General features: G+C 41.7%; 1 protein-coding gene across 7 annotated transcripts in view; it reads left to right on the top strand.

Annotated features, from left to right (window-relative positions):
• FAM120B (family with sequence similarity 120 member B) overlaps positions 1–25,728 on the top strand; it is a 95,627-nt gene that overhangs the window by 21,371 nt on the left and 48,528 nt on the right. For all 7 annotated transcript variants that reach the window (XM_075064131.1, XM_075064132.1, XM_075064134.1 and 4 more), the window contains exons 5-6: positions 7,585–7,757; positions 15,445–15,537. In XM_075064131.1, the coding sequence (XP_074920232.1) occupies positions 7,585–7,757; positions 15,445–15,537 (266 nt within the window). The remainder of the gene's footprint in view (positions 1–7,584; positions 7,758–15,444; positions 15,538–25,728) is intronic.

Here is a 25,728-nt window from a genome sequence, read left to right on the forward strand (position 1 = left end):
AATTAGAACACCTGCAGCCAATCAAGGCAGGCTAATCAGGGCACCTGGGTTTAAAAAGGAGCTCACTCCAGTCAGGTGAGGAGGAGCCAGAGGAGAGGAAGTGCGTGTGAGGAGCTGGGAGCAAGAGGCACAAGGAGCTGAGAGTGAGAGGCTGTGCTGCTGGAGGACTAAGGAGGACAAGCGTTATCAGACATCAGGAGGAAGATCCTGTGGTGAGGATAAAGAAGGTGTTTGGAGGAGGCCATGGGGAAGTAGCCCAGGGAGTTGTAGCTGTCATGCAGCTGTTACAGGAGGTACTATAGACAGCTGCAATCCACAGGGCCCTGGGCTGGAACCCGGAGTAGAGGGCGGGCCCGGGTTCCCCCCAAACCTCCCAACTCCTGATCAGACACAGGAGGAGTTGACCCAGACTGTGGGGAAGATCACTGAGGTGAGCAAATCTGCCAAGAAGCGCAGGACCCACCAAGGTAGAGGAGGAACTTTGTCACACTACATGATTGAATATATACTAATTCATATACTATTGTATATGAATTGTCTTTCTACCACCGCAGTGCAGTCACACCTGGGATTGAATGTGACATCTTTTTAATAGCACACAGCTGCACTGTAATAGTTTAGGATAGGAAGGGAACAATACCATATCCAGTTGCACTCTCAGAGGGAATTCAGATTGGCCAAAAGCAGTTACCTAGCTGATATTTATCCAAAATATTTTTAGTGTAACACCCTTATAACAAGTGTGTCAGGAGCTCAGATTTATCCCACTCAAAATGTGGCATCCTCTAATGAAATACCAAACTTTGGTCCCAACGCCCAATCCTTTGGCAGTGAGCTATGTACAAAGAGACCCCTGCAGAGCTTATTACATGACTGGAGCCTATGTTGTAACAATAAAGCTGTGACAAAAATGACCAAATGCTAGTAAGTTGGCCCTTTGGTCCAGTTTCAGACCTGAAATGAGCAGGTGCAATTCCCATTGACTTTAATGGGAGTTGTGTCTGCTTACCTCATGGATAATTTGGTCCTTAATTCTTAGTTCACATAATGGAGGGGAAAAATGCACAGCCATCATGAGTTAAGGAGGGGATTATAAGTCATTGACTAATGTGCCATTTTTTTTCTATTTGTGTCATTATTTTAAAATGCAGAATATTTATAATAGCTATCCTGCCTTGCCTCTTTCTGGAATTAGCAAGTGCTCCCATGAGCTGTTTGGTACCACAAACTGCTGATACTTTTCTGGTTGCATGTGTGTAATTGGTTGTGTTTATTTTTTTCTATTTTTGGTTCTTTTTAAATAGTATATAGGAATGTGCCTCTGAGCTAGCTTGACTATCACACAATCCAGTAAAGGAAATAACTGGTAAGACTTACCTTTTTCCTTGATCCCTCAAGTCCTTTTAAGATGATATAAGAAGATGCGCATTAAATCTGGTGACCTTTCTATTTGTTCCAGCACCCCTAAACCCAAATTCACATTTTCTCTACTGCCACTGCACTCCTAAACATGCAGAATTTGAAAAGCATGTGCTACTTATATGTCCTTCTTCACAGTATCTGGGCACCTCAAAATCATGAATGTATTTTATTCTTACAACACAGCTGTGAGGTAGCAAAGTATCCCTATTTTACTGGTGGGTAACTAAGGCAAAGGATATTAAATTATTTGCCCAAGGTCACAAAGGAAGTTTGTAGCTGAGCTATCAACTGAACCCAGATTTCCTGAGTCCAAATCCAGTGTTCTGTCCCGGAGACTGTCCTTCCTACTCTAGGAATCTAGTGATGTAATGATTGCATATTCAAATACAGATGATAGGGTAATTCAGGAGAAGGGCAGCTGGCTGGGGTATGAGATGGATCTGGAGATGCGTAGGATAATATGAAGCCATGGTATAAAAAATCAGTTGGTCTGTCTTATACGACTTTCACTTTATTTCCTTTGAGTTTGCATTTACAGAGCACCACATCTTCACGTATTGGTTTTAAAAAATTGTTTTTAAAATATCAGGGGGGAGTGAAATCTTAGACCCAAATCTGTCCTGAACACTCAGTCTGAGTACTATGGTTAAATCTTCCCTTCCAGGTGGTAGAGTGAGGGAAGAACTTACATAAAATGGCAGGTGCTCTGGCTACACCCTTCACCTTTGTGTTGAGAATAAGCATGAATAATTTAATTCCAAAATATAGTTTTAAAAGTCTGTCCAAACTAAAAGTGGAAGTTTATTCATCCCTAATAACTACTAACTAACAGAGCAGACTATTGCAGAAAGGGAGGATGACTTCTGGTGTTTATTTTTAGTGCTGTGTTTTCATTCCTTCAGAGAACAAATATTTTTCTAAATTTTTTGCAGTCCATATTTGTATGACTTAAATTCTCTCATGCAGTTTTTATTTTCCACTGCATGACTGATTCACCAAATAAGGATGTCAGCAGGACATCACAGTTTTCAAATGGGAATCTTATTTGGAGAGAAATGTAAAGATGTTGTTATTGGAAGTTAGAATTCAAATCTGAAAATCAAAGTCAGACCAACAAAAAAGAAGAAATCTTGATAGAAGCTATTATTTGAACCACAGGCATTTGTAATATGTGTAATGGGTTTTGGTTTTTTGTTTATTTGGTTTTGGTTTTCTGCTGCAGATTCTGATAAAAATATGTATCTTTCTGGAAAATTTTATATTATGTAAACATTTCATCACTTTCTCTAAAAGAAGAGAAGTGCTATACTGGCACTAGAAAAGATTCAGAGAAGGGCAACTAAAATGATTAGGGGTTTAGGGGCACCAAATCCCTTGCTGCTAACCCAAAGCACCCTCCTACACCCCAAACCCCTCATTCCCTGCCCCACCCCAGAGTCTGCACCCCCAGACAGAGCTGTCCCCCCCCCCCATACCCCTGCCCCAGCCCAGAGCCCTCTTTTGCACTCCGAATTCCTCAGCCCGAGCCTGGAGACTCCTCCTGCAGCCCAAACCCCTCATCCCTGGCCCCAACCCAGAGCCCGCACCCTCATCTGGAGCCCTCACCCCTCTCACCTCCCAACCCACTGCTTCAACCTGGAGCCCATTCCCATACTCTGAACTCCTCATTTCTGCCCGCTTCCCCCACCCACCCCGGAGCCCACACCCTCAGCTGGAGCCATCACCCCCTCCTGCACCTCAGCCCCCTAAGCCAGCCTGCTGAAAATGAGTGAGTGAGGGTGGGGAGAGTGAGTGACGGGGGTGGGGGGATGCGATGAGCGGGGGATGGGGCCCCAGATCAGGGGTGGGGCAAGGGTGTTCGGTTTTGTATGACTAGAAGGTTGGCAACCCTAGGATATACAAATCCGTTTAAGGAAAATGCAGGTATATTTAATGTATATGTTCTGGCTTCCAGAAGTAATCTAACAAACAAGATGCTGATAAAACATTTCTAATGGAGATTAGATTTGATAACACAGAAGTGAAGTGTATTAGGAATGTACCATTTAATGAGTTTGAAAATATCCTCATCTCCTGAAGATGGGTGATCCATTTGATGTATTCAGGGTCTGTAGTTTACTGTCACAAACATATTCTGATGCTGCTTTTCATTTTGTTGCCAAAAATATCTCAAATACTGCAGGTGAATTTAAATATAAGTCACTTCATATTGGAGGAGCCTGGATGTACTTTCATTGTTCCAATCATTGGTTACTACAGGAATATGTGATGGATATACTTGGTTTCAGAAGAGGGTAATTCAAAGATTTATTTTAAAGAGTCAGATTTAACAAGTATTCTGGCTTGCAGTAGTAAACTTTTAAAAGTGGCAAAGATGATTGACAGGTTAATGTTAAGCATTCCTGATAAGCAGTCTTCTAAATCCCTTCTTATAGTTGTTTCTTCATATACATGTAAAATAGCTAAAGTGTTTGTTTTATTATATTTTTATAATTATATTTATATCATTCTTTACTATAAAGCCACGTCTCAACTCACATTATTTATTTCTTCAGATTGAGAAGCTGCATTTTTTTATTTTAAACTGTGCAGCTCGTATATTACACATACAGTGCTTGTACCATGTGGTGACGTGACTTAGGTTGGTGTAAATTTATACAGCAGTTTCATGTAAACCTAGAGTTTAATGACACTGAGGTGTTAATGCATTCCACCAGTTTGTGTCTGAATGCATTACTTGCTTATTATAAATCAATTATTGAAGCTCAGCCAACCAAAATAAAGACATACTACGCATGTGAGGTTTTCTTGTTTTTTATTCACACATGATCATATTTAAATACAACATTTATTCTAGCACATGAATTAAAAGGGAAAATTAATTTGATCAACGATCTTTTCACATGCTGACTAAAAAGTATCTTTCTTGTTAGAAAAGTATCAATTCATAATTCTGTGGTGACCAGGCCACTCATCTTGGTGATATTCTCACTCTAGGAATGCGCAAGGAGTATAAGCATGAGTACTCCTAAATTTAGTTCTTCACACAATTTTATTGGATAATAAAGGAAGACTGAAAATGACAAAAATTTTGTAGACTTATAGGACATTTTTCTTTTGAGGTACATAAACTTGTAATTGTTAAATCTCAGATAAGACAGTTAATTTTCCCCTGAAGAATCCAGCTAGTAGCAACTGCTCAAGCAGCAATTCTGATTTTTTTTTTTCCATTTTGTTTCTTAAATAATTTTTCCAAAAGTGAATCAAAGGATTTGTCTACATGGCACCGCAGTCCGAATTACAGGAGTGTGAATTGTAGAACTCTCTAATATGTTGAATTCTAACTGTCCAATCTGGATTTTGCTGGCACAAACTAAAAGGTACCTAGTTTGTGTTGCTGTAGTCCCATTTCTAACATGTGCTCTAAGTGCCCCATGTAGATCCTGCTGGGACAGACTAAAAGGTACCTCGTGCATATTAATATCATCCTTTTTCAAATGGGACTATGTCAACACAAACTAGGTATCTTTTAGTTCACACTAACAGAGTATACATGGGGCAGTTAGAGTGTGGTACGTTCAAGTGCACTACAATTCACACTCTTGTAATTCAGATTGTGGTGCTCTGTAGATCAGCCCTTAATAAGAATATCCAGAAGTATTAGAAGAAAAATACATTTTTCTTCCATATTCAAGTAACCTCTCTCTTTTCTTAGGAATGTATTACAGTTATTGTTAAATCTAGCAGAGAGGCAGCATAGTCTGGTGGTTAGAACAAAGAACTGGACATCAGGATTTCGATGTACTAATCTTGGCTTTGCCATAAACTGTTGGTGAGATCTTAGGCAAGTCATTAAACTTTGCTGCATTTCAATTTACTTGTCTGTCAAATGAGGGTTATATAATAGTTAACTCCTAAAAGCATCGTGAGTTTAATTACGTGTAAAATGCTTGGAGATCCTTGGATGGAAGTATTATTATAGGGTGGTAGGTTCAATTAGAAGATAGAATTATGTTTCTTTTACAAGTACAAATAACTTATTATTCACAAGTCCCTCTTCTTCCCACTGCACATGTGGATTTTAAATTAATGATGGAATCAGCAATCTTTTATAGAGGAGATATATTGATTTTTCTGTTGAGATTTTTTCAGCATACCTGCATGCATGTACATTGTACTTGTTCAAGGGGTGTATTGTGGAGGAGCCAGTCCTTGGATCTTCATTTCTGTCTCACATAACATTATTTCCATTATCACTGCAGTTGTTAAGCGGTGTTGTTTTGAAAATAGTAAAATTATTATCTATGCTCTTGAAATAAAATTCACTTATAAAATCTTAGAAATTGGAGATGAAAGAGATGACTTGCTATTAACTGACTCTTGGAGTATGTCTGCCTGTCCAGAGGGCAGTTGCATAACTATTTCATCTTTATTTCTCCCTCCCCCGCCAAGTTACTCTCTCTGGTTGCTCTTCTGAACTCTCTCTGGTTTGTCAACTTTTTTTCTAATGCAGCGATTCCCAGAATTGGACTCAATATTCTAGGTCTCATCAATACTGTATAAAGTGATATTATCACTTCTGTTGTCTGTGGTGGCATTAGTCTGTATTTTTAGCACAAATTATTATTCTTTTTGCTAATTAATGTCAAACTATTAATGTTTTCCTGAAGAGTATACATATTTTTCCTACAAAGTGATTGAAGACTGAAAAATCATCATTTATTTGGTACGGTAAAAGCAAAGAACTTTGTCAAGGTTGCATGAACAGTTCTTTTTCCTGTGATTGACATCTGTTGATGGGAACCATGGTCTTGAGAATATTAAAGTAAACATTCTGGAAGTTGAGGGAGGAAAATATATAAGGATTTGCTTTTTAACTTCTATTTCTCTAGGCACAGTACCATTTGGTTAATGGCTTTCTTTGCTAAATAAACACGTCAGCCATCTAGATCTCAGCACCTTGACACTTTAATCACTTGTTGCCAAGTGGCCCTAATTGCAGAATGCAGCTGCTGCTCATCGTAAAGGAAGATGTGTTACCAAATGTAGCTTTGTCTGTCCAGTCTTAAAACTAGCGCCTCTCTGTTTATTCAACAACAAAAGCAACGTTGCTTTACAGTAGGTGTGTATCATTAATTGGGATTTTTCGGTGCAGCTGTCTAGATATCCACTTGGCATTTCACCCACAATATTATTTATTTTGACAGTGTGTAAGTGGAGAGCTCCAAAGTTCCGTTGAAAATAATTGGAGTTAGGAGCCTTTGTGGATCTCCCTAGTTACCATACTGAAGAGTCCGCTAAAAATGCCTAGATCAATATAACATGATACATAATTAGTCTCATAACGCATGTGTGTTTATTAGTAATGATATTGTCATATGGTACTCTGGGGGAAGAAATAAGCCCTGGTGGGTTTGATTTAGCTCTAGACTATGCCACTGGACCTAATGCAGGGGGCTGACAGTAATAGAGTGCTCAAGAGGAGTTACTGTGGCAGAAGTTACCTACGACCACTACTCTGCCAGAGGAATACCAGTGTCATTCCTAAAAGTAGGTGCTGGCCCAGAGAGGGGCATGACCACGGTTCCTAAGGACGCACTGATTTACCACCTGAGGGACATGCTGATTTCTATCATACCCCTGTTTCAGGTTAATACTGATCTCTCCTTGCACACTGGAGCTCTTAAGGGAAGAGTAGTAGTGCAGACAAAGCCTGCTGTCCCAAGGGATAAATCCCCTTTGGCTCAGAGTTGCCTACACTACCCGGGTATAAAAGTGTAACTCTCTTCGATGAAACTTGTTTAGATTGCAGCCCCCTCCTTTTTTTTCCAAAACCAAACTTTGTTACAAATATAAATTCAGTTAATTTTCACATTTTGTTCCTTGCAAACTTAAAGAGAAGAACAAGTGTTTCCTCTTAATGTTTAATTCAGTGGTTCTCAGCCCATGTGGCACAATCAGCACACAGCTGAGACCCATATGACATTGTCAGGTTTCATACGGTTCGTATTTATATTGTGTGGATGTGGCCCACATAAGACACAGAGAGCTGCATGTGTGTCCCACAGTGATAAATAAATTGAGAACCATTGGTTTAATTTAATAGGCAAAGCTTGTCTTATCTTCCTATTGCAAAGATAAAATAATGGATTTCTTTTGTAGGTGGAACACCTAGTTTGAGAACATTGTGGCTCACTAAAGGACTAGAGGTGCAAACACTACGGTATAGCGTGTTTCTGGCATGCTTTGACCTTCAGGACATGGTGGAGGAGTTCCAGTTGCTGGACGCACCTATTGCGGCTGTCTGCTGTCTGCTGATTTACCTTACTCTGCAGGTAAAATGAATGGTTACTGTGTAACCAGCACTTGCTGTTCACACTTGTGTCAATTTCTCTCTCCATCTTTAGCTCAGGCGTCATTGATTACATTAATAATACTAAATTACAGTAGTTTTTATTACTTCAATTAACTCGTATCATCCTGTCTGAGAAAATACTGTGTTTCCTAAAGTATACATCTTAATTTTTGAATGCCTCTGGCAAAAGACCTTTGTGCACCCTCACGAAAGATAACTAACTAAAAATGTAATCTTAGGCTGTTCTTTTTGTAAATTTTGGCTGTTCTTTTTGTGTTTCTTTCATGTCATGATATTTTTAAAAAGGAAGAGAAAAAAAAAACTTTAACAGCGACTGTCTGTTCCTATGGCTACTCTAGGCCTTCTCATCAGCTCCCATGACTTCTTCACACCACCCTTTGTCAGCTCCCCCAGTTGAAAGCCAGGATGAGTGGCTATAGCAATTCTCACATGCAAATACAAATTCTTATCTGACTGTAATAAGAAGTCAGGTACGTATTTCTGCTCTTACTCTAAAATATCCGCTGCTTCTGTACCTAAAACAATGAAAACCAAAAGAAATATAGAACTGAATATATTAATTCATTGTTTCCATTTCTAAGACATTTTTAACACATTCTTCACAATTGTAGTCACCTTTTAAAATAGTGAATTCACAAATATATCTTGTTTTATTAGTGCAACAAGAAAATATTGGCTTCATCTAATTTGATTAGATTTTCTGTTATTTCCTGTTCCTGTTATCTTTTGATTAAAATATAATTTGTTTTCTCTGACTTCCGTTTTCTCGGCAGTGGGCTTTTATTTGTATGTGAAAATGGGATCTTCCTAATTTTCTCGTACTCTCCTCAGCCACATGAATTAACCCAAACTAAAATTTCTTCATTTGGAAAGAACATGTGGGAATTGTACAGTTGTGTGCCATAACCACTTTTCCCCTCCCTTTAACTAGTTGCATTTACAGCACAGATTCTTAATGAGAAAGTACAAAGGCACGTGCTTAAGTGCTTTGCTGAATTGGGGCTGACATGATTTTGACTGTGTTAACTATGTATCACTCTATCCTGGATACCCTTCATACATTGCTTACTAATATCTGTATTTTTTTGGGTAGGACTAAGGGATGGGATAGCAAAATAATCTCTGAAGAAACTTGGGCTCCCCTTCCTCTTGGTCAGGAAACACAATTAAAAAAAAAAAATCCAGTGTCACAGTTTTAGTGTTAACTGCATCTTTGACCGGCCACCTCCGGGTCTTCTTTGAGGGCAGCCTCTTTAGGTTTCCAGGTTCCAGCTGTTCCCCTTTTTTGGGCAGAGACCTGTGTATCCTTCCCTCAAACTGAAGGTTTAGGCTTATAGTCCCTCTGCACCTCACTGTAGTTTCCCCACCAGATCTAACTGAGGCCTGGCACTTCTGGTTAACCTCTCTCTAGGGGCTATAACAGTATATACAGTTTATCAAAAAACCTTAATGAAGCAAGCACATTTATTCTTAAAATAAAAGTATTACAAAGAAACCATATAAAAATTTTTTACCATGCACATGCTAGAAGCTTATCAGAGGTCATCCGTTATTTATGGGGCCCTACTAGACCCAAGTCTTTCCAACCCTTCTGTAAGGGTTGGGGCCCTTGGTTAGGAGGTCCTGTCTGTTTGTTGGATCAGAAAGAAGCCCTGAGTCAGTGTGTCAAGGTTCCTTCCCCACTCTGAACTTTAGGGTACAAATGTGGGGACCTGCATGGACACTTCTAAGCTTAATTACTAGCTTAGCTCTGGTAACTCTGCCACCATCGAGAAATTTCAATGTCTGGATCACTTCTTGTCGTCCCCAAAACCTTCCCCTCCCTGGGCAGCCTTGAGAGGCTTCACCAATTCCCTGGTGAACACAGATCCAAACCCCTTGGATCTTAAAACAAGGAGAAATTAACCATCCCTCCTCCTTTCCCCCCACCAATCCCTTGGTGAGTCCAGATCCAATCCCTTGGATCTTTAAAACAAAGGGAAAAATCAATCAGGTTTCTTAAAAAGATAAGCTTTTAACTAAAGTAAAGAAAGTAAATAAAATCATTCTGTTTAAATCAGGAATGGAAAATTACTTTGCAGGTTATCAGTATTTGTATAGTCCAGAGGAACCCCTCTAGCTTCTTAGGTTTCATAAGTTACAGCAAACAGAGTAAAATCCTCTCAGCAAAAAACGGAACTATTTTATAAGTTGAGGAAAACAAAATAAACTATTCCGCCTTGCCTGGCTGTTACTCACAATTTTGAACATGAGATACTGATCAGGAAAGATTTGGATGAGCCTGGATTGATGTCTGGTCCCTCTAGTCCCAATGAGCGAACAACACCCAAAACAAAGAGCACAAACAAAGACTTTCCTCCACCAAGATTTGAAAGTATCTTGTCCCCTTATTGGTCCTCTGGTCAGGTGTCAGCCAGATTTACTGAGCTTCTTAACCCTTTACAGGTAAAAGAGGCTTAACCCTTAACTATCTGTTTATGACACAGTGTTAACCCAGCTTTTTATCCAAAAGTCTTTTCTTTGTCTGATGATCTCTAGGCAGTTCAGTTTGAACCGGTATATGTGAACCTCCCCAGGTGGTAGTATCTCTCTGGAGGTGTTATAACCTGAATGATTTGTTTTAATCACATCCCAGTGTTTTTGGTTTCTGGAGAAGTTGTAACCTTCTCCTCATAGTTGCCTACATATACAATCCCTAACTCACAGTGATACGTAAACTTAATATAATATTGTGTCCCCCTGGGTTTGCAATATCTGTCACCCCTTATAAAGAGGTTTGTGTAACAGGGCTGCTTGACCAGCATCCTAGGGAAGCACATGGACTTATTCCTTGGATGGCATTTCTGCCATTACCTTGCCTAATTTCATTTTTCAACTGTTCGTATAGTAAACGTTCTGCTAACAAGCCAGTATACATCATTCATAAATTTGTACAGTCATTTCAATCCATACCATATATTTTCTTTCTTTGGAACCTATGGGGCAGTACTATAGGTGGAACTCTCTCTCACACCTTTTTATCTCTGTCACCCCAAAACCTGGTCCTCCCACTCCCGCTTCCTATCTGGTTTCTAGGGAATGCATGTCATGTTCCTTTGTCCCTCAAGGGTGGGACAAAGATGAGTGACCTGGTGGTGAGTGGACCTTCTCCACCCCCCTTTGGAATATTCCAGGAAGCAACTCTTTGGCCAGAAGGGAGAAATAAAGCAAGGCTGGCTCCCTGTGAAGCAGCTCTCAACTATGCATTGTTTTTAATGGCTAAGAGGTCAGGCAAGGGAGACTTTTTAAACCTCCCCTGTTCCCTGCCCCACCTCCTTGGAGGTCAGGACCTGGGGATCCCTTTGGCCTGACTTCAGCTTCAATGAGGAGAGGGGAAAGAGTATTGATGCCCCACTCAGCTGCGTTTGCCTTTTGATCCCTACACACTGAGTCAAGGTGAACAGCATTTCTTCTCCCCTCCACTTCCGCACCCCTCAACCAGGCTCAGTGTCATTTACATTTTCACAAACCATCAGGCAGTCATAGATTGGGAGGGAGGGGAGAGTTTCCCCCTTTTCCTGGTTGCAGTTACTTCCATCATCCCCCACATACCCTTCACTTGGGCATTTCCCACCTCTGGATGGGTGTCATAGATTGGCCAGTGTATTGTGGCTGGCTCAGCGGTCTCACTTTTGGCTGGAGACCCTGCGCATGCTGTGTACTGCCTCTGGTTCACTGATAAGGGTGGTCAGAGAGTGTATTTCCCTGTTCTGGGCATCAGGACTCAGTTTTCCTTCAGGTCAGTAGGACTCCTTGCTCCCCTGGAGCAAGAGGTTGTCTCAATTCCCCCCCCTTCTTTCAGCCCCAGGTATTTGAGTTGCATATGCTGGGGAGGTATCTTGATCTTCACAATGTTTCCTCTCCGATACTGGCAGGAGGGATACAAACCCCTTCTCCCTGTCAGCTACTCCATTTGCATTTTGGCTCACACAGTCCCTGGGATGTTTGGAGCTAACTGAGTGGGTCTGAGTCATCCTTTCTGCTTTTAAATCCAAAATATCATTCCCTAAAAAAAAAGAAATGGATTGTCTGCTAAGACACCTACAGCCAACACCTGGGCCCTTCCGGGTCTGTATAGAACTCTGTGCTGTAGGTAGAGTAAGGGCTTTTACACTGGGAAGGCAACTTTTACCCAGATTTGGCACCTTGCAAGCATTTGATTGAGTTTCACAATGTGGGGTTTATCTGTAGCAGGGGTGGACAAACCTTTTGAGCTGAGGGCCACATCTGGGTGGGGAAATTGTATGCAGGGCCAAGGCAGGGGGTTGGGATGTGGGAGGGAATGTGGGATGCGAGAGGAGGTGCAGTGTGCAGGAAGGGGCTCAGGGCAAGGGATTAGGGCAGAGGAGGGGTGCAAGGTGTATGAGGGAGCTCAGGGCAGGGGGTTGGGGTGCAGGAGGGATGCGGGGCATATGAGGGGGCTCAAGGCAGGGAGTTGGGGTGAAGGAGGGGTGCAAGGTGCAGGCAAGGGGCTTAGAGCAGGGAGTTGGAGGGTGGGGTGCAGGCAGGGTTCAGACTCCGGCCCGGCGCCGCTTATCTAAAGCGGCTCTGGGGTGGCAGCGGTGCGCATTGGGGCCAGCTCCCTATCTCCAGCCCTGCGCCGCTACAGGAAGCACTGTGGCCCCTGGGGGTGGGGGGCGGAGGGCTCCTCATGTGCTACCCTTGGCGTGCCTCCAGGTACTTCCCTGAAGCTCCCATTGACCGTGGTTCCCCATTCACAGCCAATGGGAGCTGCAGGGGGCAGTGCCTGGAGGCAAGGGCAAAGCACAAAGCCCTCTGCCATCCACCTGGGGGACACAAGGATGTGGAGCTGGCCACTTCTGAGAGTGGCGCGGGGCCTGCAGTGCCACGGGGGGCAATCCTGCAGGCTGGATCCAAAGCCGTGATGGGCCAGATGCAGCCCGTGGGCCATAGTTTGCCCACCCCTGAGCTATAGTCTTCACAGTCCCAGTATCTCCATCAACTGAATGTTTCACCATTGATCATTGAAGCATCACTGCGTAAATCAACAGTGTAACAGTCCACTCAAATACCCCAGGACAACTTTCTTCAATATTGGGGAGAGGGGGAATCCTCTGATTGCATGCTCCTCATTTTCACCTACCACCCCATCTTGGAACTCATATGGGGTATCATTAAACAATTAATACCTGTGCTCTATGGGCACCACATACTGAAATAAATCTTTCTCAGACCTCCTCTTCTGGCCTTCAAACAATCCCCTAACATGTTGACATGTTCATCAGAAGCAAGCTTTGCCCAGACTAGGCCACACCAACTCAAAGTGGCCCAGACATTTCCAGAACAACTGTCTGTAGGTTTTGTATCTATCTCTGCTGCTGTGGTGATCTATACCCCTCACCACATACCTTTCAAGATCCATGGATCCTACACATACCCATCATAACGTATGGCGTATGTCATCCAGTGCACTTAATGCCCCAATAACAACAGTATGGGTGAAATGAGATGACGATTACACTCTCAAATGAAGTCACACACAAAAATGATAACAGATTGTCAAGGCTGGTTCTCCGCTTCAAGTGCAGAAGGTGGGAGCCCACAAGGATCCTGAAAATTAGTACTGGCCACTCCAGTCTTGTATTAAACTCCCAAGGTTACAGCTTTTCTCTGACCTTGGATGGGTAGATGCTGCCACCACCCAAGTGCAGAACCCCTTTGAGAGCCCAGGAAAGCACACGTGGGAATTCCTTCCTGTGGGGTACCCTCAAGCCCTTTCACCCCTCCTCCAGGGAAGAGCTGAGAAGGGGAAGGGGGAAAGAAAAAGGAAATCAGCTGTTGCCACCAGCTAATTAAACATCATGTGCACCAACCTCTTAAGAGACAAAAATCCAATTCTGTCCTTAAAAAAGGTAAATTTTATTAATGAAAAAAAAGGAAAGAAAATACACCTGGGAATTTAAGCTTTTGCTAGATTAAAAAAAAAAACTACAAGGATTAAGCATGAAGAAGAGCTTTCTTGAGGTCCATCTTAAAGGTTACAAGCAAAACAAAAGCCCCAGCGGTTAGCACAGAGTCCAGAAGCCATAAAGAAATAGAGAGAGAAACCTAATAGCGTCTTCCTAGACATTTCCTGGTCTACTTACATATCAGAGGTTTCAAATGAGTATTTTCTAGGTATGATACCGAGGATTTTTCATACCTGGCCCCAAGCTTCTTACAACATAGATGTTGCCCTGTTCACCTCTCCCCAGGAGAACCACCACAGACATATAAAAGGGGAGTCTTGTTTCAATTTTTTAAAATTCTAGCATTCCCATTAACTTTTTTGGCCATGTGCTCACTCACTTTCTTTTACCTATGCATAGCAGAGAGACTTTTTAATCCTTTACAGGTAGAGCAATTAGAGAACAGCTGCTAAGAGGGATTTTAGCAGCTGGCTAGTTGGATGTCCCTAACTTTACCTGAACCTCTAATCAGCATGTTTGCACTGACAATGCAGGTTCCATATATTCACAAAAAACTTCCTTCCATTTCCAGCTGATAAGGAGAAACATTGTACATACCACATGGATCTCCTTAACAGTATAATCAAAACCTTATTATAACCTCAACAATATTAGCAAATATTCAGCATTGACATATATACACAGGTTAAGTCTGCATTCTTTTGGGGGGAGAAGTAGGAGATCATAACTTAGTTGGATCCATGCTGCAGAAAGAGCCCAGGGGGTGTGGGGGAGCAGTTGCTGGTGCAAAAGCATAGGGCTTCCACACAGATGGCCCTTTGCCTCTGTCAGATCCCAGAGACTCATGGATTTCAGGGAGTCAGACCATATGCTTTTTTCCAGAGGGGGAAGACCCCACCTCTCCTTCCCTTATAGAAACATCTGAAGAAAACAACTAGATGAAACTCAGAGTTTTCCTCTATTGTTTGGGTTGGGTTGTTTTTCATAAGAGGGTGATTTTCCCCAATTTTCTTCAAAAATTTAAATTCTTTCCACAAAAAAAAATCCAACCCTGCCCCTCCCTCCCCACCAAAAAACCAACCAATGATTATTCTAATCTGGAAATTTACTTTGAAGTAAGAAATTTTTGTTCTAAATTATCTTGTCATTTTTACTGACACACCCATGTTTAAATGATGTAGCTAATTTTTTATATCTTTCTACTGATAGTCAATAGAGCATTTGTACTGAAGATGAATCTTCATAGCCATCAGCTATGGCTGATTCAATTAGTCTTCATTTTGAGATCCTAGTGGTAGTGATTTTGTACTGTGAAGATATTTTATACCTCTGAAGTAGCATCATTATTGGAACACTCTTGGTATTGTGGTTACTGGTAGATATCCTGTTGGTACTACTTATAAGAGTCCTAAAAGAAAAAGAAGAGGGAGAATGTGAAAGTTAGCTTTTGGGTAGAGTTGTCGAGAGTGGAGATAATACAAAGCTACACAAATGGGGTTGTGAAATTAAGTACCATGTTCTTTTTCTTTATCTAAATTCTGGTTGTTGGAATGTGACTCCTTCACCATTACCCTACTCAGTTTGTGTGTATGTGTTTACACAGTGATAAAGACCAATTTGCAGAATGTTTTTTCTTCCATAGCTCACAGCTCAGATTTTTTTTTCTCTCTGTTTCAGGTGGACAGTCTCTCTCTGGAGGACTTGAATGCATTTGTGGCTCACACTCTGTGCCTTCAGGGGAAGTCAGCTGCTCAGCTAGCAGGTTTGCAGGTAAAGACATGACTGATCTGCTAACATAATGCTGATAATCAAGGTAAACAAAGTATGGTTTTCTGTCTGAGCATTCTTCTCTTACAGTTACTCACTCAAAGGTTGGGAATTGAGCGTCAGTGTAACATTTACAGGCATTTCATTTTCTGTAATTTGGTTCATTTGTGTTCATTAATGACATACAGTGTTAAATGTAAAAGGGGGCATTTTCTAGAGATTTGAAACCAGGACTGGGCATATGAAGATCTAGATTTTGTTCCTAGCTCTGCCACTGATTTGCCATGTGATCTTAGGCAAATGACTTAACCTCTTTTAGTTTACCCATCTTAGCCCTTGTCTGCACTGCAGAGTTTTGTCAACAAAAATTGTATCAACACTCCAAAAGTGCTGCAATAAAAATCTGTAATGCATGTTCACACTCACTCCCTCTGTCAGCAGAGCATGTCCACACTTAGGGCACTAGCATCCCAGTGTGAGCAGTTCACTGTGGGTACCTATCCCACAGTCCTGCTCGACACTTTCTGTCACTAGGTGTTGTGGGAAGGTGAAACAGATCATGGTGCATCTTTGGACAGTGCTCAATGTCCCATGATGCATTGCTTTCTGTCTCAGCATTCCATGGGCTTCTGGCTTTCTTTCATGGTGTTTTTCAACATTCCTTCTTTGCTGTGCATGCCGGCATCTTTGTAAGAAGGGATGGATCCTGCACTGCTCTCCTGTGCTCTGATAACTGTCATGAAGACATTGTGGATGACAGCACAATTAATCACGAAGTCCCTAACTGAAGAAGACTCCCAGTTGCCTGATAGGCTGTGTGATATGGATAGGAACAACTTAAATTGCTTTTGGCATTCACAGAACAGCTGCAGAGAGTGGACTGTCGCTTTTGAGCTTGGGAAACAAGCACTGAATGGTGGGATCATATCGTCATGCAGGTTACAGGAATACATCAATAGGAAGGTGTACGTTTCCATGGTGTTGCAGGCACTTATGGATCACCGTAGGCATTTCACTGACATCAATGCAGGATGGTCCAGGAAGGTGCATGATGCACGTATCTTCAGGAACACTGGCCTATACAGAAAGCTGCAAGTGTGGACTTTCTTTCCGGACCAGAAGATTACAGTGGAGGATGTTGAAATGCACATAGTGATTCTGGGAGACCCGGCATACCCGTTATAGTTGTGGCTCATGAAACCTTATATGGGAAACCTGAACAGCACTAAGGAGCTGTTCAACAACAGGCTGAGTAGTTGCTGGGTGACAGTGGAAAATGCCTTTGGCAGATTAAAGGTGTACTGGCGATGCCTTTATGGCAGGTTAGACCTCTGTGAGGATAATATTCCTATGGTCATAGGCACAGTGTTCTACATTGTGTAATCTTTGTGAAGCTAAGGGTGAAAGGTTTGCTCAGGATGGAGTGTTGAGGCAGACCACTTGGCTGCTGATTTTGAGCAGCCAGATACCAGGGCTAAAAGAGGGGCACCCAGAGGGGGGTAATTTGAATCAGGAGGCTGTAAGGCAACGCTTTGAAATTGAGAACCAGTAATGTATATCATTATGATTGGTCCTGCAATGTTATATTACATGTAGTTTTCCTAGGAAGCAATGGTAACATTTGGGGCCTTATATTCCAGTAAAGAAATGATTAAACTGCCTGTGTATATATTGGTAATGCCTGCTATCTCAGTTTGTAGGAAATAAATAAATATGAGTTACTAGTCAAAAACTTTGCTTTTATTGCGTGCGCGCACACACACACACACACAGTGGCACATACAGACAGTGGGAAAGGAGATACCAGGGAAGGGCAGATTTTCAGAGATCTGTGTAGGTCCAGCTGTCATTTTGAAAATTGTCCGAGGGAATGGAGTGAAGGGGAAACTGAGAAGTCCTGGAACAGACTGTGTGTGGGCAGAGTTTGGTGCGGGGAATGGAAAAGAGTTCTGAATGTGCTGCAGGAGAGGGCGGGCACACATTTGCTCAGTCTGCAGTGTTATTAAGGACTTTGGTATCTACGTTTGTTCCTCCATGACTTTAAATCATCCATTCGGTAGCATCTTTAACAAACTCCTGATATTCTGCTCTGTCCTGCCTTTCAACTTCCCTCCACTCCTTGCATTCCCTTTTCTCTGCATTGAAGAAATGCAGTACCTCCCCGAACATGTCTTCTTTTCTCCATCTTGGGTGCTTTTTTTATCTTATGGAAACTCTTGTCTGGTGTGTGTGAGGTGTTCCTGAAGGCCACATCTGCCAAAGCAGAAGAAACAATTCACAAAAGCATGATTATTAAATTAATGCACAACATTGAAACATTTCAGTAAAATACACCTCTGGTAACACAACAACCACTTTCTCACTGAGCCTTGGCAAGCACACATCTCTGCAAACACCCAAAGCACGGTGAGTGTTGGCTGGGGTGGGGGGTGAGGGGTGCTCTACATGGGGAAAAGAGCACTCTGCAAAGGTTGCAGTGCAACCAACTAGGGAAAAAAATTCTAAAATTCTCCCACACTTTTCCACAGGCAAGGGTCATTGTAGCAGATATCTCACTTCTGAGGTAAGCAGGGAAGCGAGGTTACATCTATGACATGCTTATTGTTTCTGCTCTGCTCCCTAGGCTACTCACCTCTGTGCCACTTTGGTACCTGCACAGGTGATTGCTGAATGGTGCAGGAAAGTTTCTTACAATGGGGGGAGAAACACGGCAGCTCTGCCAATGCACCTTTAGCAGAGGATTACCAAGTACTTCCAGAAAACAGGGGGAGGGATAGCTCAGTGGCTTGAGCATTGGCCTGCTAAACCCAGGGTTGTGAGTTCAATCCTTGAGGGGGCTGCTTAGGGATCTGGGGCAAATATTGATCCTGCTAATGAAGCAGGGGGCTGGACTCGATGACCTGAAAAGTTCCTTCCAGTTCTAGGAGATTGGTATATCTCCAATTATTACCTTATTACCTATATCTCTGGAGGATTCCCATGAGATCTCTGTGTGCATCAACGCCTTGTTCTCCTGTACTGATTAGCGACACAGGGAAACTTCCAGCACACAGAAACACAGACAGCCTTGTACCTTCCTATACCCTTAACCCACCTCCTCACTACACAAACCGCAGCCAGGCATCTCCTCTCCTGCTTCTTGCTCACTGGAGAGCAACTGCTGAGACTGGCTAGACACCTCTGAAGTGGTGAACAGTTCCTGGCTGCCTGCGCCACTGGATGACCCCGCTGGGAGATCCACATCATCATTTAATTCCACCTGTGTACGCATCCACTGTTTTGACAACAAAAAACTTTATAGTGTAGACAAGGCCTAAAAGATAGTGCTAATACATATCTGTTTCACATGTATGTTGCAAGGGTACTGTAATTAAATAACAATGGTAAAGTAGTTGGAGATTATTGGATGAAAGGTATTAGATAAGTGCAAGTACCATCATAGCCAGTGCTGCAATTAAGATTGAATTGTTTCCGTAATAGTCCCACAGTTGCTCATAGCTTTCTCAAAAAAATTCCTTTCAGGTTGAAATTTTCCATGCTGGGTCTAAATATAAAGATGAATTTGGTTGACTAGTGCAGGAGAAGGGGTGAACATGTGCAGTCAGTTGCAGGATTGGGGGCCTTTGTATGGAATTTTGAAAAAAATCAGCTGAGCTTTCATGAGATACCCGAGGTGAAAAATAAAATCACTATTCCCATAAGTTCCAGTCAGAAATAGCTACGTTCTCTTTCTATATTTTGAATTGGGGATGGTAGCGTCTAGTCTATTTCAGATCATCTTAGACAGAAAATTGTTCCATTCCACATGCCATGTTAAAAATTTATTTTCTTAATCTCTAACGGAAATGTTAGAATGCACATTCCTGTCTAACGAGAGTCTACTTTTCTGAGAACTATAACACGTTTGTGAATACAAATTGTATGAAAGACGCGGTACAAAATAATACATTGTTACCCCATTTGAACTAAAGTGTTAACCTACTTGTAAAGAATCACATGTTGTTTTACGTTTTCCAGTGTTGTGAAGACCTTCATTTAGGATCCAGTAGTGCAGTATCTAGGGAGACAGGACAGTGTTTGAGGTGTTGTGGAATCCTTTAGACACAAGTTCTGTTTTTATGATTTGTGGGCAAGGTCTTTACTGAAATCAGAAAGATCCACAGAAGTGGTTTACGGTACTTGTTTGACTTTATTAGTTAAAATCTGGAAGAGAGAATGAAAGTATAAACTAAATAACACTGAAAATATGTCCTGCAATGATTGATTTTTTTATTCAAATCAGCCTGAGATGTGGAATGTGTCTGTATGGAACAATTAACCAATGGTAGATGAAGTACTGGGGTCAAATGGTCTATTATTAGCAGAGCAATAGCAGTTCCTATAGTTAAGATTTCCTAATATTTATAGAGGTGACCATCAGGATCAGAGCCCTGTTATGCTAAGCACTACAAACATATGAAGTATAGATTATAGTCTAGGATTTTGTGTTGAAATATTGGTTTGATATCCTGTGGGAGGGTGATCACATAGGAAAAACAGTCAGTTATATACAGTATATATTACAAGGAACTGGATGGTAAACGTATGGGTTTTCAGGTTCATTTCTCAGCTGTGCCACTGATTACTTGTGCCATTTCTGTGTCGTATCAACCATGGCTTGTCTTCACTTTCAAGGCCCTTCATAGCCTGTCCCCACTCTGACTATCATCTCTCATTTAATAGTGAAAAGTTGAGATCTGCCTCCAGTTGGTCAGTTGGCCTGTGATGCCAGTCTCTATCACCCTTTTGTTAAATTTTCAAACAAGCATCTTTGTGCTCTCTACAATGCTATCCCTTAGGCTTGGGAGGGTACTCCCTGTAAACATCTGCAAAGCCAGTTCATTGGTCTCCTTCAGATCCCTCCTTTAAACTCCTTTGCAGTGATGTCTACAAAAAAATTGACAGAAGTTAGACTGCTGGTTTGTTAAGACCACAGCTTATCTTGCGGACCAGTTTTATCTCATTGTTTCCTTGTACTAGTCTGTTTATCTATCCATCTATTGTTTCTCATACTGTACTTAAACTGTAAGCTGTTTGGTGCAGGGACCATCCTTTTGTTTTGTTTGTACAGCACCTTGCACGTGGTGGTGTCCTGGTTCACAACTGGGGCTTATAGACCTATGGTAACAGAAATAGTAAATAATAATGTTGTGCAAGTCATTTAATCTCTCCATGCCTCAGCTTCCCTGTTTGCAAAATGATTGTCACAATATTTATTTAACTCACATGGGTATTGTTAAATGTAATTAATAAATGTTTGTAAAGTGCTTTGAGATGTGCAAAGTATTATTAATACTTATATTTATGGCAAAAGTCCTTAATGAATAACTGAGTTTTGGTGACTCAAGTGAACTGTTAAGAATCAAATCAATAACACTTACGAAACCTGTAACCTGGATTCACTGAGACATTCTTTATAAAAACAAACTGATAACTTTTATTTTTTCTCATATTTTTCAATCAACACGTATAAAAACTATTTACCAGACATTAACCTTTGATATATTGTAATGGAGTAACATGGCTCTTTCATATGTGAGATACAGGGTGGGTGAGATAATCTCTTTTATGGGACCAGCTTCTATTGGTGAAGGAGACATGCATTTGAGTTGCACACAGCTCTTCTTCAGGTCTCTTTCATATGTGATAATGTAAGAACTTTAAAGCTAATTACAAAGAATTTTAAAGGTACTTGATGTTGTAACATGCCCTGTGGCACAGTCAGAGGTATTTTCTAATCACTCTGGAGTCTGGGTTTTATTTAGAGGTAAACAGGGTGTGTCCTGAGTCTTCCTATTGAGAAGGTTTGGATACAGATAAAATGCAAGGGGAGGAGGCATGGGAGTGGGTGGAGCCTTATTCCAGATCCTGATAATCTGTTCTCACACCTGTGGAATGCTTTGTTACTTTGAACAGGCCAGGCCACACTTTTGAAAATGCCTTCTCTTGATAACGAAGTAAATGACCCACTTGTGTGTAGTGTACCTTGTGTCATTGCCCATTGATCACTGGTGTATTTGAGTTGGAATTCCAAAAATGCTCAGTTTGCCCTGTATCCTATCATCATTTGTTTTGTCCTAACTGCTGAAATCTAAACTTTAAAAAATTTGTTTCTGCTGAGTTCATCAAGGAATTGTTGTATTGTAGAGCAAACATTAAATCTGCATAACATAAGAGAGAAAGCATATATTGAGTTAAAAGCAGTGTGGCTCCTAGCAGAAATAAAGCATTTATTCCCATGTAGAAATCCTGTTACATATAGTATAGCACTTAACATTTGGAATTTTCATGTACTCTGAAGCCTAATATTATCTATCACAGTCATTCAATAAAAACATAGAGCAAATAGAGTATAAACATAAAGTGTTGACTTTATGTTTATAGGGATGCTTAGGAGTACTTTTATGTACTTTTGTAAACTGCTCTCACATTACTTCTGTTTGAATTAGATGTTAGTTTCTGTGAGCAGTTTAATCTTTTGGGTCAAATACTGCTCTTGGATGTTGTACATGGCTCCCATTGTGGTCAGGACACAGGGAAGAATTTTGTCATTTTCCTTTGGAACCACACAGTGCAGCTGCACAGTTCTATTCTGATGTTTGGAGCCATGACTGAGACCATCTTAATTCCTACAGACTGACCATGGAGCGAGTTTATAAATGTATTGTCTTGTGCTCCTACAAGTGTACTTAAAAATATATACCTGGTCAGTAACAAGTCAGCACTATTTCCCAATTCTTTCTTTTCTTTCCCTTCCTCCATCTTCATACACTAGAGGTTCTCAAACTGGGGGTTGGGACCCCTCAGGGGGTCATGAGGTTTTACATGGGAGGGTCGCGAGCAGTCAGCCTCCACCCCAAACTCCGCTTTGCTTCCAGCATTTATAATGGTGTTAAATTAAAAACACTTGTTTATATATCGGGGGGGGGGGTCAAACTCAGAGGCTTGCTACGTGAAAGGGGTCACCATTACAATAGTTTGAGACCACTGTCATACAGAGAATAGCCTGTTGTTACAAACATTGTTCCACTGTGAAAGGCACCCTCTGCTCAAAATAAGAGGAGTCTGGAATTTTCATCTGGAACTTGATTATGGAAGAGTTTTCTCTTCCCTTGGGAACTGCAGAGCTGAACAGAATCTGGAAAACCCTGCCAACTCTGAGGCCTGGTCCACACTAGGAAATTAGATCAGTATAACTACATTGCTCAGAGTGTGAAAAATCCACACCCCTGAGCAACTCAATTAAGCTGACCTAACTCCCAGTGTAAACAGAGCTAAATCTAGAAGACAGTTCTCATATTAACCTAGCTACCACCTCTCGGGGAGGTGGATTATCTATGCCAACAGGGGAACCCCTCCCATCAGCATCGGTAGCATTTTCATTGAAGCACTACAGCAGCACAGGTACAGTGGTGCTGCTGTGCCACTGCAGTGTTTAAATGTAGACAGGCCATGAGCATTGTGACATTGAAATTAATTTTTTCTCCTACATATGAGAGTCCTTAATCAGTAGCCTTGCTGTTAGACAAATGGCTGAAGTCCTCAGCACTAATGATATACAGTCCTCCTTTAAAAGCAGCAGAGAATCCTGTGGCACCTTATAGACTAACAGACGTTTTGGATCATGAGCTTTCGTGGGTGAATACCCACTTCGTCAGATGAATGTAGTGGAAATTTCCAGGGGCAGGTATATATATGCTAGCAAGCAAGCTAGAGATAACGAGGTTAGTTCAATCAGGGAGGATGAGGCCTGTTCTAGCAGTTGAGGTGTGAAACCAGGGAGGAAAACTGTTCTCGTGGTTGCAAGCCATTCACAGTCTTTGTTCAACCTGAGCTGATGGTGTCAAATTTGCAGATGAATTGAAGCTCAGCAGTTTCTCTTTGAAGTCCTGGTCTGAAGTTTTTTTTCTGCAGGATGGCCACCTTAGGTCTGCTATAGTGTTGGCAGGGAGGTTGAGTGCTCTCCAACAGGTTTTTGTATATTGCCATTCCTCATCTGATTGTGTCCATTTATCCTTTTCAGTAGAGACTGTCCAGTTTGGCCGAATGTACATAGCAGAGGGGCCATTGCTGGCATATGAGGCGTTATTACATTTGTGGACGTGCAGGTGAATGAACCGGTGAGGTTGGCTGATCTGGTTAGGTCCTATGATGTTGGCGCGGTGTAGATATGTGGGCAGTGTTGGCATCGGTTGTGCATGGTTGGTTCCTGAGCTAGAGCTACCAGATGATGCGTGTTGCAGTGCTGGTAAGATACGTTTCAGAGTTGGCAGTTGTCTGTGACAGATTGGCCTGCCCCCAAGGCTGTGAAGTGTTGGATCATTGCCAGGATGGGTTGTAGATCCCTGTGATGGTTGGAGGGTTTTAGCTGGGGGCTGTATGTGATGCGCCAGGGAGCCTGTTGGTTTCTTTCTGGGTTTGTCTGCAGTAGGAGCTTCTGGTACACATTGGCTCTTTGATCTGTTTCTTATTTCCTCATGCGGGTATTGTAGTTTGAGATGCTGGTGGAGATTCTGTAGGTGTTTGCTCTGTCTGAGGGGTTAGGCAGATGCGGTTTGTACCTCAGTGCTGGCTGTACACAATGGATCGGTGATTGCCCGGGATGGAAGCTGGAGCCTAAAGGTAGCATTAGCGGTCGGTAGGTTCGATATTAGGGGTGTTAATTGACCATCACTTATTTGCACCGTGTGTCTAAAAAGTGACTCCCTATGAATTGGTCCAGGCTGAGTTAATGGGGTGGAAGCTTTGAAATCGTGGTGGAATTTTTCCAGAGTCTCCTTCCCATGGGTCCAGATGATGAAGATGTCATCAATGTAGCGTAGGTAGAGAAGGGGCGTGAGTGGACGAGAGCTGAGGAAGCGTTGTTCCAGGTCAGCCATAAAAATATTGGCATATTGTGGGGCCATGCGGGTGCCCATAGCAGTGCCACTGATCTGGAGATATATATTGTCATCAAATTTGAAATAGTTGTGTGTGAGTATAAAGGCCTCCTTTATTAGCAGCTACCGTATACAGATATGTTGCCTTGCATGTTTAAATCCTTGCCAGACTAACAACCAATTAATAGTTCTCATGTAACATTTTAAAACAATGTCATTTTTCCCTAATCTTGTGCTGGACTTGGACTTTTCCTAAATTGGAAGCTGCTGAAGTGTTCCTCTATTTCTTCTAGCATTCTCAGGCTCTGCATATTCCTGCTTGTGGGATGCACCAGCCATTGCAGCTCAAATGATGTGACCTTCTCATAGAAGTGCCTGTTAGAGTACTTATTTATCGCTCCTATCTCTGCCCTGTGTGTTCCTGAATGTTCTGAGGGTGAGGGTATAAAAGGAGGCAAGGTGATGCCACTGCTGTCTCAGATCCTTGTTCTAACCACAGCAGCAGCTGGCTGTAAATCTCTGTCTTCTCCCTGGTCCTTCCTTGATAATCCTGCCATCCTTTTTTTCCTTTAATACCGTCCCCCCTCACAGACTGTAACTCTCTCCATCAGTCACAAATGTCTTACAGAAAAAACCCTCATGTTATGTATGATTGTGTTGCATTTTACTGGATGAATGTGGTCTTGGTCTTCGTGTGTTTAGATGTCAGAACTGCTTAGCCATGCTTCACTAAATCTTCCATTTAAAATATTCATGAAATAACATTCTTTTTCACTCAGGTGGACCACAGCCATAGCGTAATTGTTAAAAGTGGTACTTCTGACATAAAGTCATAATCTGTGAATTGACACGTGAGGGAAGAAGAGTAGTCTTGTGTACTGTATTGTGACTCAGGTGATCTGGGTTCAGTTCCTGACTGTCACAAATTTCCTGTGTGAACTTGGGAATGTCACTTAATTTTCCTGTGCCTCAATTCTCTATCTGTAAAATGAGGCTACAAATACAAAGCTGATGTGAAGATAGACTCGTTACTGTTTGTGAATTGCTCAAATACTGTGGTGATCGAGGCCATGTTCATACCTAGATAGATAGAATAACTTATGAATACTTTAAAAATAATTCTAATTGTCAGTAACATGAGCATTCTGGGAATTGTAGTTCAAGTGACTTTCATGTTAAAGCACTTTACTTTGAGAGTAACTGCAATTGCTTTTCTAGTATATTAATGTAATAGTTTAAATACATTTTAATGTAGCTCTTGCACTAATCAGTATGT

This window comes from Chelonoidis abingdonii, chromosome 3 (genome assembly GCF_003597395.2).
Source record: "Chelonoidis abingdonii isolate Lonesome George chromosome 3, CheloAbing_2.0, whole genome shotgun sequence".
Lineage (NCBI taxonomy): Eukaryota > Metazoa > Chordata > Testudines > Testudinidae > Chelonoidis > Chelonoidis abingdonii.